General features: G+C 39.2%; 1 protein-coding gene and 1 pseudogene across 1 annotated transcript; both read left to right on the top strand.

Moving 5' to 3' along the window:
• The first annotated feature begins 1,748 nt into the window (after positions 1 to 1,748).
• On the top strand, positions 1,749 to 1,884 carry LOC148350670 (U2 spliceosomal RNA; annotated as a pseudogene).
• A 3,948-nt stretch (positions 1,885 to 5,832) lies between these two features.
• On the top strand, positions 5,833 to 9,571 carry esm1 (endothelial cell-specific molecule 1). The gene is made up of 2 exons (XM_088355525.1): positions 5,833 to 6,441; positions 9,067 to 9,571. The coding sequence occupies exons 1-2, from the start codon at positions 6,012 to 6,014 to the stop codon at positions 9,297 to 9,299; spliced, it is 663 nt and encodes a 220-aa protein (XP_088211651.1). The 5' UTR covers positions 5,833 to 6,011; the 3' UTR covers positions 9,300 to 9,571.
• The last annotated feature ends 3,138 nt before the right edge of the window (positions 9,572 to 12,709 follow it).

Raw genomic sequence — 12,709 nt, 5'->3', positions numbered from 1 at the left:
AGGCGGCATAGCAGCTGAGTGGTTAGTGCATCCGCAGTACAGTGGGTTCAAATCCAGCTACCAGCCTTCTTGTGCGGAGTTTGCATGTTCTCCCCATGATGGCGTAAGGTTCCTCTGGGCACTCCGGTTTCCTCCCGCTTTCCAAAAAACATACTGAGGATAAGCGGTGCAGATAATGGATGGATGTGAAAATTAAGCAGAATCTGTTACTGAACATGAACACATTGTAAGACAACTTAAACTAAAAATATGAACTGTCCGTAATATATCCCAAAAAACAAATCTGAGTCATGCTCTCTGTTGTCCATATATTTCCAACTATTTTTCACTATGACCAGGCATTTTATGGGCCTGTTTGGTAGATTGTGAAGTAATCCCTCGTGACATAGTACCCCAATTCATTGCCCCTTTGACAAGTAACACCAATAAAGTAATGTTCAACAAATTTAAATGTTTTAATTGGTTACAGTTTACAAAATGCATTACTTATTATCAGTATTGGGCACGTTAGTTTAAAAAACAATTGGTTATAGTTATTCACTACTTCTTTCCAAAAATAACTTGGTTAGTAACTGAGTTACCTTATAGTGAAAGTAATTCGATCCCAGAAAAACTAACTATTTATGTTACTTAAAAAAAATATTGCGTGATAAATAATTACAATTTTTCTTGAGCAGTATTCGAGTCAGTTGATTAGAGTAGAACAGACAGGTAGGTAGTTGTGTTCATATTTCTTGCACCTCGCCTGCAACGGCTTTATCCTACACTAGCAGTGCAACAGAATAAACAAAATAATAACATAAAAATCAGCAGTAAACAATATAAAGTGAGTTTATTGAATTAAATCTAACTCTTAAAACCTGAGACATCTGGTCAAGTAGACATAGACTACAGCACTTCAGGTAATTTGTTCACAACAAAAGTCAATTGTTAAACAATATAAATTGAGTTTCACGCTATAGAATAAATCACAAACTCTTTTCAGACAACTGCTCAAGTAGACATATGCCACTGTACTTATCAATGATTTTGACGCAACAAAAGTAAACAGTTCAACAATGTAAAGGGCATTGAATACTGCAGTGAAACATAAATAAACCAAACATTCACATTCTGAGACAAATGGTCGAGGAGAAATAGGCAACTACACTTCAAATATTTTGTTCACAACAGTCAACTGTAAAACAATATAAAGATTGTATTGTTGTTCTCTTTACAGTCCTTTTAGACTTTTTGTAATAAAGGGCTATACAAATAAATATGCCCTGACTTGACAATTCAATCCCTCTCTTTCTCTACCTCTTTCACTTCGTCCCGTCTCTTACCATATCTCTATCCTCCCCCTCTCTCTATTCCTCTATCTCACAGTTTTGGAACAATTAGTGTTTAAAAATGCAGGAACGACTGATAAAGAACCCTAGACTAGTGAGATGTTAAGTATTGTGAATTTAATAGTGCTCTTACTCATGATATTACGGTAGGATGTTCTCCAGTGTGTGAGGCGTCATCACGCACGCATTGTTTTGTGTTATATTGAATGAGGTTTGTGTTTACGTTTGCGTGTTGTTAATGAATAAATATGCCAAAAGGCTGACGCTGGATGTCCTACTTATCCATGCTAATTTCCACCAGACAAAAGTAACGCACCGCTTTTCACTGTCAGTAATGGTAACGGCGGAAGAAGTCATGAGTTAGATTACCCCGTTCATGAAAAAATGATAGTAAAGATTTTGCTTGTGCCCTGCCAAATAGCTTTGCGCAGTGGCAGTATAAAGCAATGCTGTAAGTTTGATTTTTGCAATCCAGAGATGGAATAAGAGCTTGCTCTGTCTACTCTACGCACCGACTTGGTATTGCAGTACCTCCGGGAACGGTCCATTCGCACTGATCACTGCATAGCCCTGAGGCTAGGACCTTGACTCAGCTTCTTGGCTGAGAACAAGTGTCTCGGCCCCTTGGCTTTGTAGCGTATTATGATTTGACCGATAACGGATAATGGATAATTGATAAAGAATATAGAACAATAAACCTTACAAAATCCCCCCCATCTGTGTCATTTATTCGACTTTTTCCACACACGGATGTCTGTGGGACCCCATCGTGAGAAGCTGGTGCCACCTTGTAGGTGTTTAGGAAATCTATTTTGATTTCATTTTGAGTCTTTCTTTTTTATATATAACGGTTGCATAGTTAGGATAATTTAAATAGCGCTTGTCAAATGAGGGGTTGGCCGTTTAAAACTTGGGGGTGTTGAGACCCCACAGTGTCTAGCTGTTTTTTTCCAGTTCACTTTAATTGTTTAGGACCATCCAACACTGTCCAGGAGTGTCAATTGAACATCACATTACACTTTAAACTGATCCATTAAGTAGTGCTGACAACCATAAACAAATACAATAAAGAGGCTTTGTATATTTTTTAATAGTTTCTGGGGGTAATAGACTCTCACCTGAACATGCTTTTTACAGAAAACAACTGAATGCTCTAGAGGCGCATGCGGCTCTTGGCCAATAAGAATGCGGCTCTTTGCCTCATCATATTTTCTATATACTGTGGCTCTTTGCCTTGTTTCATGTTTAGTTTTTTTTGTGTGTATTGAGGGTGGCCACTTTTCTTGAAATCAACACAAGAACAATACTTGTAAGGAGAGGAGTGTGTTATGGGAAATAATATGTTTTTAAATGTATGTGTTTGTGTGTGTCTGTCTGTCATGGCAGGTCAGTGCGTGGTGTGGCTCTTTGACTCTCACAGTTAAAAATGTCGGCTCTTTGTGTCAAACTTGTTCGCCACCCCTGTATTAGCTGGTTAAATAGTTGTTTAACATAAGCACTGTATAATGAACTCCCACAATAATACCCTGGATTCGCCACAGACTCCGCGGCTATGCTGCAAGTGACACTAGCCGAGCAAAAGAGGAATGGGAGGGCTGTATTATTCACATTCTTGTTATGTTTTACTTATTTTTTATACACCTCTTTGTATTTATTTAAGCCTATCCTGTCCTTTAAACAAAGAAAAAATATTTAAAGTGCTATAATTTATGCTTAAACACCCCCAAAAACAGGTTCGGTACGCCAATGGTATAGACCCTTTCATTTGTCTGTAAACATTGTGACATATCAAAAGGGGGAGGCATAGGCTTGGGGCAAAAGCTAGGGCGAGACGATATTTCAACAAGCTGTATATCATCAAAATGGATGGCTTTGACGTTACAGTTTAATAACGCGTGACTTCACATACTGAAGGAAAGGAAAGCAGCCGTTGCTACTCGTACAACCCCTAGCAAAAAGTATGGAATCCTCAGTCTTGAAAAAGTACTCACTCTTGACATTTTTTTCAGTAGAACAAACTTAGATAAAAAGCATGAAAAAATAATTATTTTTCAAAAGTGCAACTCCTTGGCATTCAGAAACACTAAAATAAATCACAAAAAAAACTTTGTGATGGTGAGTAAATGCTAGTTTTACAGACGAAGCACAGGAAAAAAAGTATGTAATCTGTCAGGCAGGATGTAAGGAAAACTGAGATCACTTGCACTCGTTTCTTGTTTTTTATTGGAAGGAAGGAATGACAAGACGTGAATCTTCGATCCGTTGTTTGACGGATTGTCGAGACTTGACAGGCGGGTGAAGGCTTGGCGGGAATGGTCGCGGACAGGCGTAGTCGTCGTGTTGTTGGTTGGGGCTGGAGAAGAAGGGCGTCGTTGTGTTCGGAAGAGAGATCAGGAGTCAGGCGGGCAGGGCAGGTCGTAGGCAGATTCGGAAACGGGTCGGCAACGGAGATCAGGTAGAAAAACAGGAGGCAGGCAAAGAGTCGGAGGTAAGGGCTTTCTGACCAGATGGCAACAGATCGCATAGTACAATCGGATAAAAGTGTTACCGGAAGCTGGGGATTTAAATGTACAGGGTGCGCAAATCAGCTGTCCTGGCTGTTGGCGCCAAATCCTGAACACAGGTGTTCCCGATCCGGGTGATTGTGACGGAACCCCCCCCTCAAGGGACGGCTCCAGAAGTCCCCAGAAAAAAAGGGAAAAAAATAAATAAATAAATTAATCCGACAGGCAATAGTATAATCCAACAGGCAAAAGTATAATCCAACATGCAGGAACATAATCCGACAGGCTGGCCAGTTAGAACTCTTCTGAGCGGACCAATGCTCCATCGTCGTCTTCAGGCGGCGTAGTCGATGATGGACCCGGCGGAGATGTAGTCATTGGCCGGACATCCCGAGGACGACCTCGGCAAGGAGCAGGTTGATCTGGATACTGGCGGTGGAACTCGGAGATGAGCGAGCGATCCAGGATCTGCCGGGTGGGGATCCAGGACCGTTCCTCCGGGCCATATCCCTCCCAGTCCACGAGATATTGGAGACCACGTCCTCTATGACGAGAGCAGAGCAGACGTCGCACGGTGTAGATAGGGTCACCATCCAGGAAGCGAGGGGCTGGGGGGCAAGGAACTTCAGGGACCAGGGGGCTCTGGCGGACAGGCTTATTGCGGGAAACATGAAACGTTGGGTGAACCCTCATGGTGCTGGGTAGGCGCAGGCGGACTGCCGACGGACTAATAATTTTGTCCACCGGAAACGGTCCCAGGAATCGGGGAGCCAACTTCTTGAACTCCACCCGGAGTGGAAGGTCCTTAGTGGACAACCATACTTGCTGGCCCACCTGGTACGTTGGAGCCGGAATTCTTCTTCGGTTAGCCCCCTTTGAATAACTTTGGACGGCCCGAAGAAGAGCAGCCCGTGCCTGAGCCCAAGTGCGACGACAGCGACGGGCATTTGCAAGAGCCGACGGACAAGAAACCTCTTCCTCTTGGTTGGGGAACAAGGGTGGCTGGTAGCCATAGACGCACTGGAAGGGAGACATGCCAGTGGAGGAGCAGACAAGGGAGTTGTGGGCGTATTCCACCCATACCAGGTGTTGCGCCCAGGAAAGAGGCTCACGGGAAACCAGGCAGCGGAGAGCCGTCTCCAGTTTGTACTTGGTCCAAATATTCGATACAGCTGACTGAACAGCACACATCTTTGGCAACCATACGAATAGAGTTACCTTCTTCAAGAGATTGGACAATCCCGTCTTTGGTCTCAAGAGACATCTCTCTTGTTGGCGTCATGATTCTCGCCAATCCACTTAGTCCAGGAACCCTCCGAGGTGTGATAACTGCACTGTTTTTGAATGCTGACTAATGAGCAGACTTAATCTAAGACGGGTGCCCAATTAAAGGAAATTAAATTGACTGGGTGTATCCTTATTTTCTCCTCAAAATGCACTGATTCTATTTTTTTTCCTCTGAATTGAGTGATTCCATATTTTTATCCCTGCATTTTCTCTATAAAAGTAACATTTACCAACCATTGGGATGTTTTTTTCTTCATTTCTTTTAATGTTTTTGAATGCCAATGAGTAGCACTTTGGAATGACCTTACGATTGTTTTAAGTCTGCTCTCCGAGTTTTTTCTACAGAGTAAAATGTCTTATTGAGGGCTTGCCCTAGACAGGTGATTCCATACTTATTGGTAGGGCTTTTAATCGTCATTTTGAGTGTTTGAATGCTAGAATCGAAGAAAAAAACGTTAGTGATTCTTGATTGAAGTTTTTAGCGGACACGCCTGATCAAAAAATATGGATTTGTGAAACTTGTCCAGAGTTGCCTCCTCACTGGAGCCCCAATGACCCAGGCGGTTAAGGGATTCGTGAACAATGAATCAGGTCCCATATCTGGTAATCAACATCCCCTTTTAGATGAACAATTATATTTATTTTTTCCCCCAATCCATTCATTTTACCCCAGGCAGTGGAATGGTTGGTGGAGTCTCTGACCTTAACAAAGAAAAGCCAACTTGTGGCATGGGGTCACGTGGAATTCAGTTCCTGGATGGCGACACAGCGCTAATCCCATGCATGCACTTCCACGCCGGATCTCTAAAAAAAGGAGCGGAATGAGGAAATTGACGAGAGTGAAGTGCAAAACAAACTTGTTGGGTGGCGTGAAAAGCAGCGCCGACTGATGCTTTCCCCCTCAGTCTACTCGCACTCCTTCGCAGAAGCGCTCCTCCGCCACAGCAGTCTCTCCTCCTCAGCATCACCCGCATCCTCCTCCTCCGCCTCCTCCTCGTCAGCCATGTCTTTGCTGCTGGTCACAGTGCTGTCCTTGCTGCTCGTTTACGGTGCCCGGAGCGCCCAAACGTGGGGCACCGGTGCCAAATACGCCGTCAACTGCCCGGACAAGTGTGACGTCGAGCGTTGCGGTCCTACGCTCGGCTGCACGCACACCGTCTTGGACGACTGCGGTTGCTGCCAGGTGTGCACAGCCGGCAGAGGGGAGCACTGCTACCGCACAGTGTCCGGCATGCATGGCGTCAAGTGCGGACCGGGCCTCTTCTGCGAGTTCTACAAAGACGAAGACGACTACGGGGATGAATACGGCGTGTGCAAAGGTGACGTTTCCGTACCTGTCAACATCAGCCAATTGCTCCCTTTATTAATGATTGCATTTTCCCTTGTTAAGTGGTAACAAACCTTACAAACACCACACAGAACCTATTCGTTGAAAGGTATGCCTTTTGCTCATTGGGAACATTGCACCAAAATGCTTTGAGATATTACCCTGTCACGTACTGTAGATATGATTTTTGATCTCTAGTTTGTTTAACCTCTGTAACTTTTTGCAATTACGCACAGGTGACTTTGGAAACTACTTTTTAGAAATCTGTCCATGCTTTCAATTTCAACATATTCAAGTTTATTACAATTGTCTGCATGTATTAGTGATTGGAGATTTAAGTTGTTTCTATTACGAATAAATAATGAGTAGATTAGAACACGCTTCTAAATACAAATCAGCGTTTACAATTTGACATTTTTTGTCTGTTCATCAAACAAAAGGTTACAAAGATTTCAAAATCAACAACTTGGATAAACAATTAAAAAAAAAAGGAAAAAAGGGCTGACAGAAAAACGCCAGAGTTTATCTTGGTCCTGTCCCCTTGACAGGACAAATACTTCACATTGATCGAATCGTGTAGCCAGTTCTTAAAACAAGATGTTATATGTTAAATAAATGACATTTTAGCTATTTCAAATAAAATAAAATTATAATGAAAACTTAAATTGAAGTAAGATCATAAATTTAGGATTATAATTTCACGTCATACCATTTGGTTCAACCTAATACTCACAAAATTAGACTAAAACAATCTCAATGACTGGCTATATATACTGTATCGTTTTTTTTTTTGCTTGTTTGTTAGTTTGTTAAATTGTTAAACTTGAAAAATAAGAAATTGTATATGAAGGTTCAAAATGGCATTTCTTGTATGAATTTGTAATATAACCTTGAATTAATTTTGCTTTGTATTCTCTCCTGAAGGTGCAAAGGCTTGTTTTTCAAGTCATTGTCCAAGCTATTTCATAATTTTTGCTCATAATGGACTAAGATTTTTGCGTTGTCCTTCTTTCAGATAGTTTGTCATTTTCGCTCTTATCATATCCTAATAGTTTTCTCTGAGAGTAGCACTGTAAGTTTGCTGGTAAATTCTGTTTGTAGCTCTATACATTCAAATTTTAAGTGTTTATTATGGTATGCACAGTAAAGAACCACGATTCCCTGCACAATGAAATTCTTACTTTGCTGTCCACACAGTTGCCAGCGTAAAAGTACAAACCAAAACATGTATACATAAAAGAATATTACAAATATTAAAAAGATAAAAATACAAGATGAACTCAAGATGAGTTAAGGAAATAAGGTGTATCAACTGATCAGTTTGATATCACATCAAATCATGTAACTTTAGGAGTTTTGCCTCCATGAACAGCTCATGCTCTCAAACTAGTTTTAAAAATTATTCAATTATTTCTATAACATATATTGAGGATTTAAGGTGGTACGATAAGTGTTTCCTCGTTTCTCAAACATATTACATTTAGTAATGCCAAAATCGTTTTAAAAATATTAAAAATTTAAGTGCCAATAATATAAGGACCGCAAATTCATAGAAATGAGTAGATTAGAATCACTTTTTAAATTCAAATGGGAATTTCTCAAACATATTATTACCTCCATACTCATATAAAAAAAATTAAAAACATGGGTGAAATTTTTAGTGAAAAAAACGAGTGCTAATATGTTAAAGCCCAGGTATTAATAGAAACAAATGATACTACTGAATAATTGTGTTCAGTAAATTAGACACATAACATTTTATGTTTAAACGATTTAAATGGTTCAATCTAAATACCTGCTTCTAGTTTAACAAGTTAGTCTTGTATTGTTAATTTCAAATAGTTATATTAAGTATTATAATTCAAATTTAAAACAAGATCCCAAAGAATAATATAAAAATACTCTAATTTAGTAATGATATGATTATGTTGTATTCATTCATTTTATTTAGTTTAATTGTTTGAGAATATTTGCTTTTTTCATTTCTCTTTGTTTTCTTTTTTGTTACATGTTTACACTGCAGATCTCATCTAATTACCAATGACAATTAGGAAATTCAAATTATATTTATATGTAATAAATTGATTCGGATATTGTTATTTTTTTATTATTAAAATAGCAAAACAATATGAAACAGTATGAGTTATATTCCTTGAATGTAGTAGTGAAAAAAATCACTGAGGTAGACTAGTTTAGTTAGTGTAGGTCAGGAGTCTCTAACTTGGTGCCCACGGGTACCAAGATTACCTGAGTAGCCTACAGACAGGTTCTGAAAATAACTTACCAGTGGGTAACTGTGATTTACTAGGAAATTTCATTTCTAACTGGCATGATGCTTTAGTGGTTGACAAAGCCTATTTTAACTCGATTTGCAAAAACGACAACCTAGTTATAACATGGTAACAACATAGTAATAACATGTTACATTGTTATTTTAGAAATGTGTATACAGCTGGTAGCACCAATGGGTAGCAAAAAGTAACCCTCATCTTCAAAATGTTGGTGACCCTTGTTGTGGGTGAATTTAATAAGTAGTCATTCGGTCTCTACATGGATATTTTTTTGCTTCAAAAATAATCAAATTAACCTCTGTGTTATTTATCTTGTCTCCTTGCAGACTGCCACTTTGGAACTTACGGCATAGAGTGCCGTAAAACATGCAACTGCAAAGGCGGTGGCCTCTGCGACAGGGAGACAGGCGCATGTCTCACCCTCCGGTTCTTTGCCAAATTGGCTGGCAAGCTGAAAACGGGACATCAAGATGGAGATGAGGGTTCAGGGGAAGTCCAGTACTTGGATCCAGCTGCAGCAAATAGATCCAATGCTTCCAAACGCCTCAATCCTCGCTGACCGGAGCAATCATGAATTCATATATTCTTTCAGTCCTTTACTCAATCCGTGGAAATGTAGCATTAACTTATAAGATCTTATTTTATTTAATCTCCACCATTGCATGTGGATTTTATTTATATGGTTGATATTATCACATTTCTGCTCTTAATTGATTTTCCAAATTCACAATTTGCCTTCAACTGAGAGAAGCGAATGTATCTTTTTTTCATGTTGTTCTGTATGAAATATATCAAACTGTAAAGAATGTTCCTGTGATTAAATCCAAAGTGGTCAAACTGCTGTTTCTGTGCTACTATTAATTTAGTATTTGTATTTCTCGTTTATTTTATTTTTTCCAATCATGTTGCAACAAACATGACGCCATAAATCAGGGGTCTCAAACTCATGGCCATGGTGGTTTGAGGCCCCCGCCCGAATACAAAAGTTAAAGTGGGAGTGTATACTATTTGAGCGATATAAATCGTTGTATTGTGTCGTGCAACCAAAAATGAGTGCTAAAAGGCAGACGTAAGAATACAAACTACTGAGAGTCAAAGTGATTATAGGGAATTTTTTTGGATTAGGTTTTTGGTTTGTCTTTTCGGGTACCTTCATCAGCAAGATGTCCGACAATTAAGTAATCTCTCTCTAGGTGAGCATAATATAATGTAAGGTAAAAATGTTTTGACTCACTGGTATTAAAAAAAATCACGTCTTTATTCTAACTATTAAAATTAATATTATTTTTTTTTTTTATGAATGTTTTTTTTACCACTTGAAGGGACTAAATCAGGGGTGGCCAACCCGGTCCTCAAGAGCCGCATGTCCTGCATGTTTTGGAGGTTTCTCAGGTGATGCAAATTTTAAGATTGTTTGCAAGCTGTGCGGGAGCTTAGTAATGACCCAGGTGATTGGGATCACCTGTATTTGAACAGAGAAACTCCAAAAACATGCAGGACATGCGGCTCTTGAGGACCGGATTGGCCACCCCTGGACTAAATAATAAACACTGCCTTCCAGTACAGTCCTAGCTAATTATAGATTAATTTATTACTGACTGACTTATTTTATATTCATTCTTATGCTTTTTCTTTTTAGATCTTATTTTGTGTAGGACATTTTAAAAACATATTTTAGTACAGGGGAATGTTTTTATCAGAACTTTGTGGTAACCCCGATTTGGCCAGCCCCCAAATAAATTGAGTTTGAGACCCTTGCCATAAAATTAAAAGAAAATCTATCTACCTATCTATCTACCTATCTACCTATCTACCTATCTACCTACCTACCTACCTACCTACCTACCTACCTACCTACCTACCTACCTACCTACCTACCTACCTACCTATCTATCTATCTATCTATCTATCTATCTATCTATCTATCTATCTATCTATCTATCTATCTATCTATCTATCTATCTATCTATCTATCTATCTATCTATCTATCTATCTATCTATCTATCTATCTATCTATCTATCTATCTATCTATCTATCTATCTATCTATCTATCTATCTATCTATCAACTTAAACAAGCTACTTTTTACGGCCAGTGATTCAAAACAGTACTCTTCCGAATAGCACATCTATTGAAAACTGTTATGTGCTCTACCACAGTGATTTTCAACCACTGTGCCGCGTCACACTAGTGTGCCGTGAGAGATCGTCAGGTTTGCCGTGAGAAATTATCCAAGGTCACTTTTTAAAATTTTATTTTTTTATAAAACATTTATGAATCATTTTCTGCAAATATTATGTCACTGTGAAGTGTCTGTGCTGTAAAAACTGAGGGTATTGTAATTAAACATACTGTTCAGTGTCCTTTTATAACATTTTTGTTTAGGGGTGTGCCGCAAAATTTTTCCAATGTAAAAAAACATGGACTGGCTCAAAAAAGGTTGAAAAACACTGCTCTACCGTTTAGCTTTTTATGCTGAAAAGAACTGTCAAATTATCAAAGGGAGTATCAAACATCATTTCAGCATAGTAAATGTTTTCAACATACTCAAAAGTGATTTCTTTACAAGGTGCAAATGCCTCGTGCTTTTTTTCTTCTATTACATTCCCCCAACATTAAAATACAACGTTGTTTTACTAAAGTTTGAGCGAGGGGGGACCTTTCATGCCGGGGTGCATTTTTTGTCAGAACAAAGTGCAGCAATGGTACCAGCTACGAAGAACTGGTAAGCCTCCAGACTTGTATAACTCTTAGATCAGTGCCAGTGAATGGGGATAGTCCATTTACAATATAGGTGTACAGATCGTTTGGACAATTTGGTTAGATGTGTTAATATGTCAGGAGGAAGAAAGTATGGGTCGGTCCTCAATTCCTCAAAAATGTTGATTTCTGACAAGGTGAGCCACCTCATCCGAAAGCTGCACAAAATTCGTTTGACTAGTCATTGCCAATGGTGTTGAATAGTATAGCTTGTCTTGTTGTTGTCTACTGTTTACTGGCCTCGTCCAGTGTTTACGACGGGTTACTACCGTCCGTCATGGTGTCACGTTTTAGGTCACGTGTGTGCAAAGGGTCAATAGCGCAGCCTAATGTGTGAATACTTTTCAAAATCTAGGTAGCTCTTTAATCAATCTCAACTTATTTCAAGTTTTTTTGGGTCATGTTTTGTAATGTCTTTGTTAAAAAAAACTCATGGTTTAATATTAAAGGTCCTCGCAGATGCATGTTACCTTACTCTGTTTAAAGATTTGAGATCACGTTCGTCATCAAATTACAGCACTATGACGTATTTAATGTATTCCCATCACCTCATGTCCTATCCAAGTGCTATGGAATCCACACGACGGTGTTGAACACCTCACCTTGGAATGTTTGTGCCGAATTTGGCGTGTTTATTTCCTTCACTTCCCGACACCTGTGAAAATGGCCCTTCTTCCTGTTGTTGTTGTGTCTGACCAGACCGGGAATTCAAGAGCAAGTGACACGAAAAAGTTAGGAATTTTGTCACAAGCACGCACACTGACACACACCAAGAAAGGTCTTATCCTTTGCCCATGAAAGGCACAAAAGTATATTTTTTAATGAATTACCGCGTCTATAATGATATTGATGTAATTTAGAGCAAGTGAGATATTTAAGCTACAAGTAATTGTTTTTAAGAGGTTTTCAGCTAGCATAGAACAGGAAGTGGTTGTTTGAAAGAGTCTGCTCACAGTTTAGTCTTGCAGTTTATTACCAATCATGCACTACCTTAAACGGTAAATTGAAATCGACGTATATAACTGTCAATGGCACTCAATGAGTAAAGTCGTGACACGTGGTTATGTTTTTCTCTGGTGAGGCACAGTCAGATTGGCGAATAAACTAACTAGCGAGAAAGCAAAATTTTATAAAAAAAAAAAACGTTTTATTGTCTTACCGTAATTCATAGATGAAGTCTATCCTAGGCTCGTTTTGAATAAAAGCAT

This window comes from Urocampus carinirostris, chromosome 16 (genome assembly GCF_059441175.1).
Source record: "Urocampus carinirostris isolate Australia breed hairy pipefish chromosome 16, RoL_Ucar_1.0, whole genome shotgun sequence".
Lineage (NCBI taxonomy): Eukaryota > Metazoa > Chordata > Actinopteri > Syngnathiformes > Syngnathidae > Urocampus > Urocampus carinirostris.
This window is presented reverse-complemented; position numbering and strand designations above follow the sequence as displayed.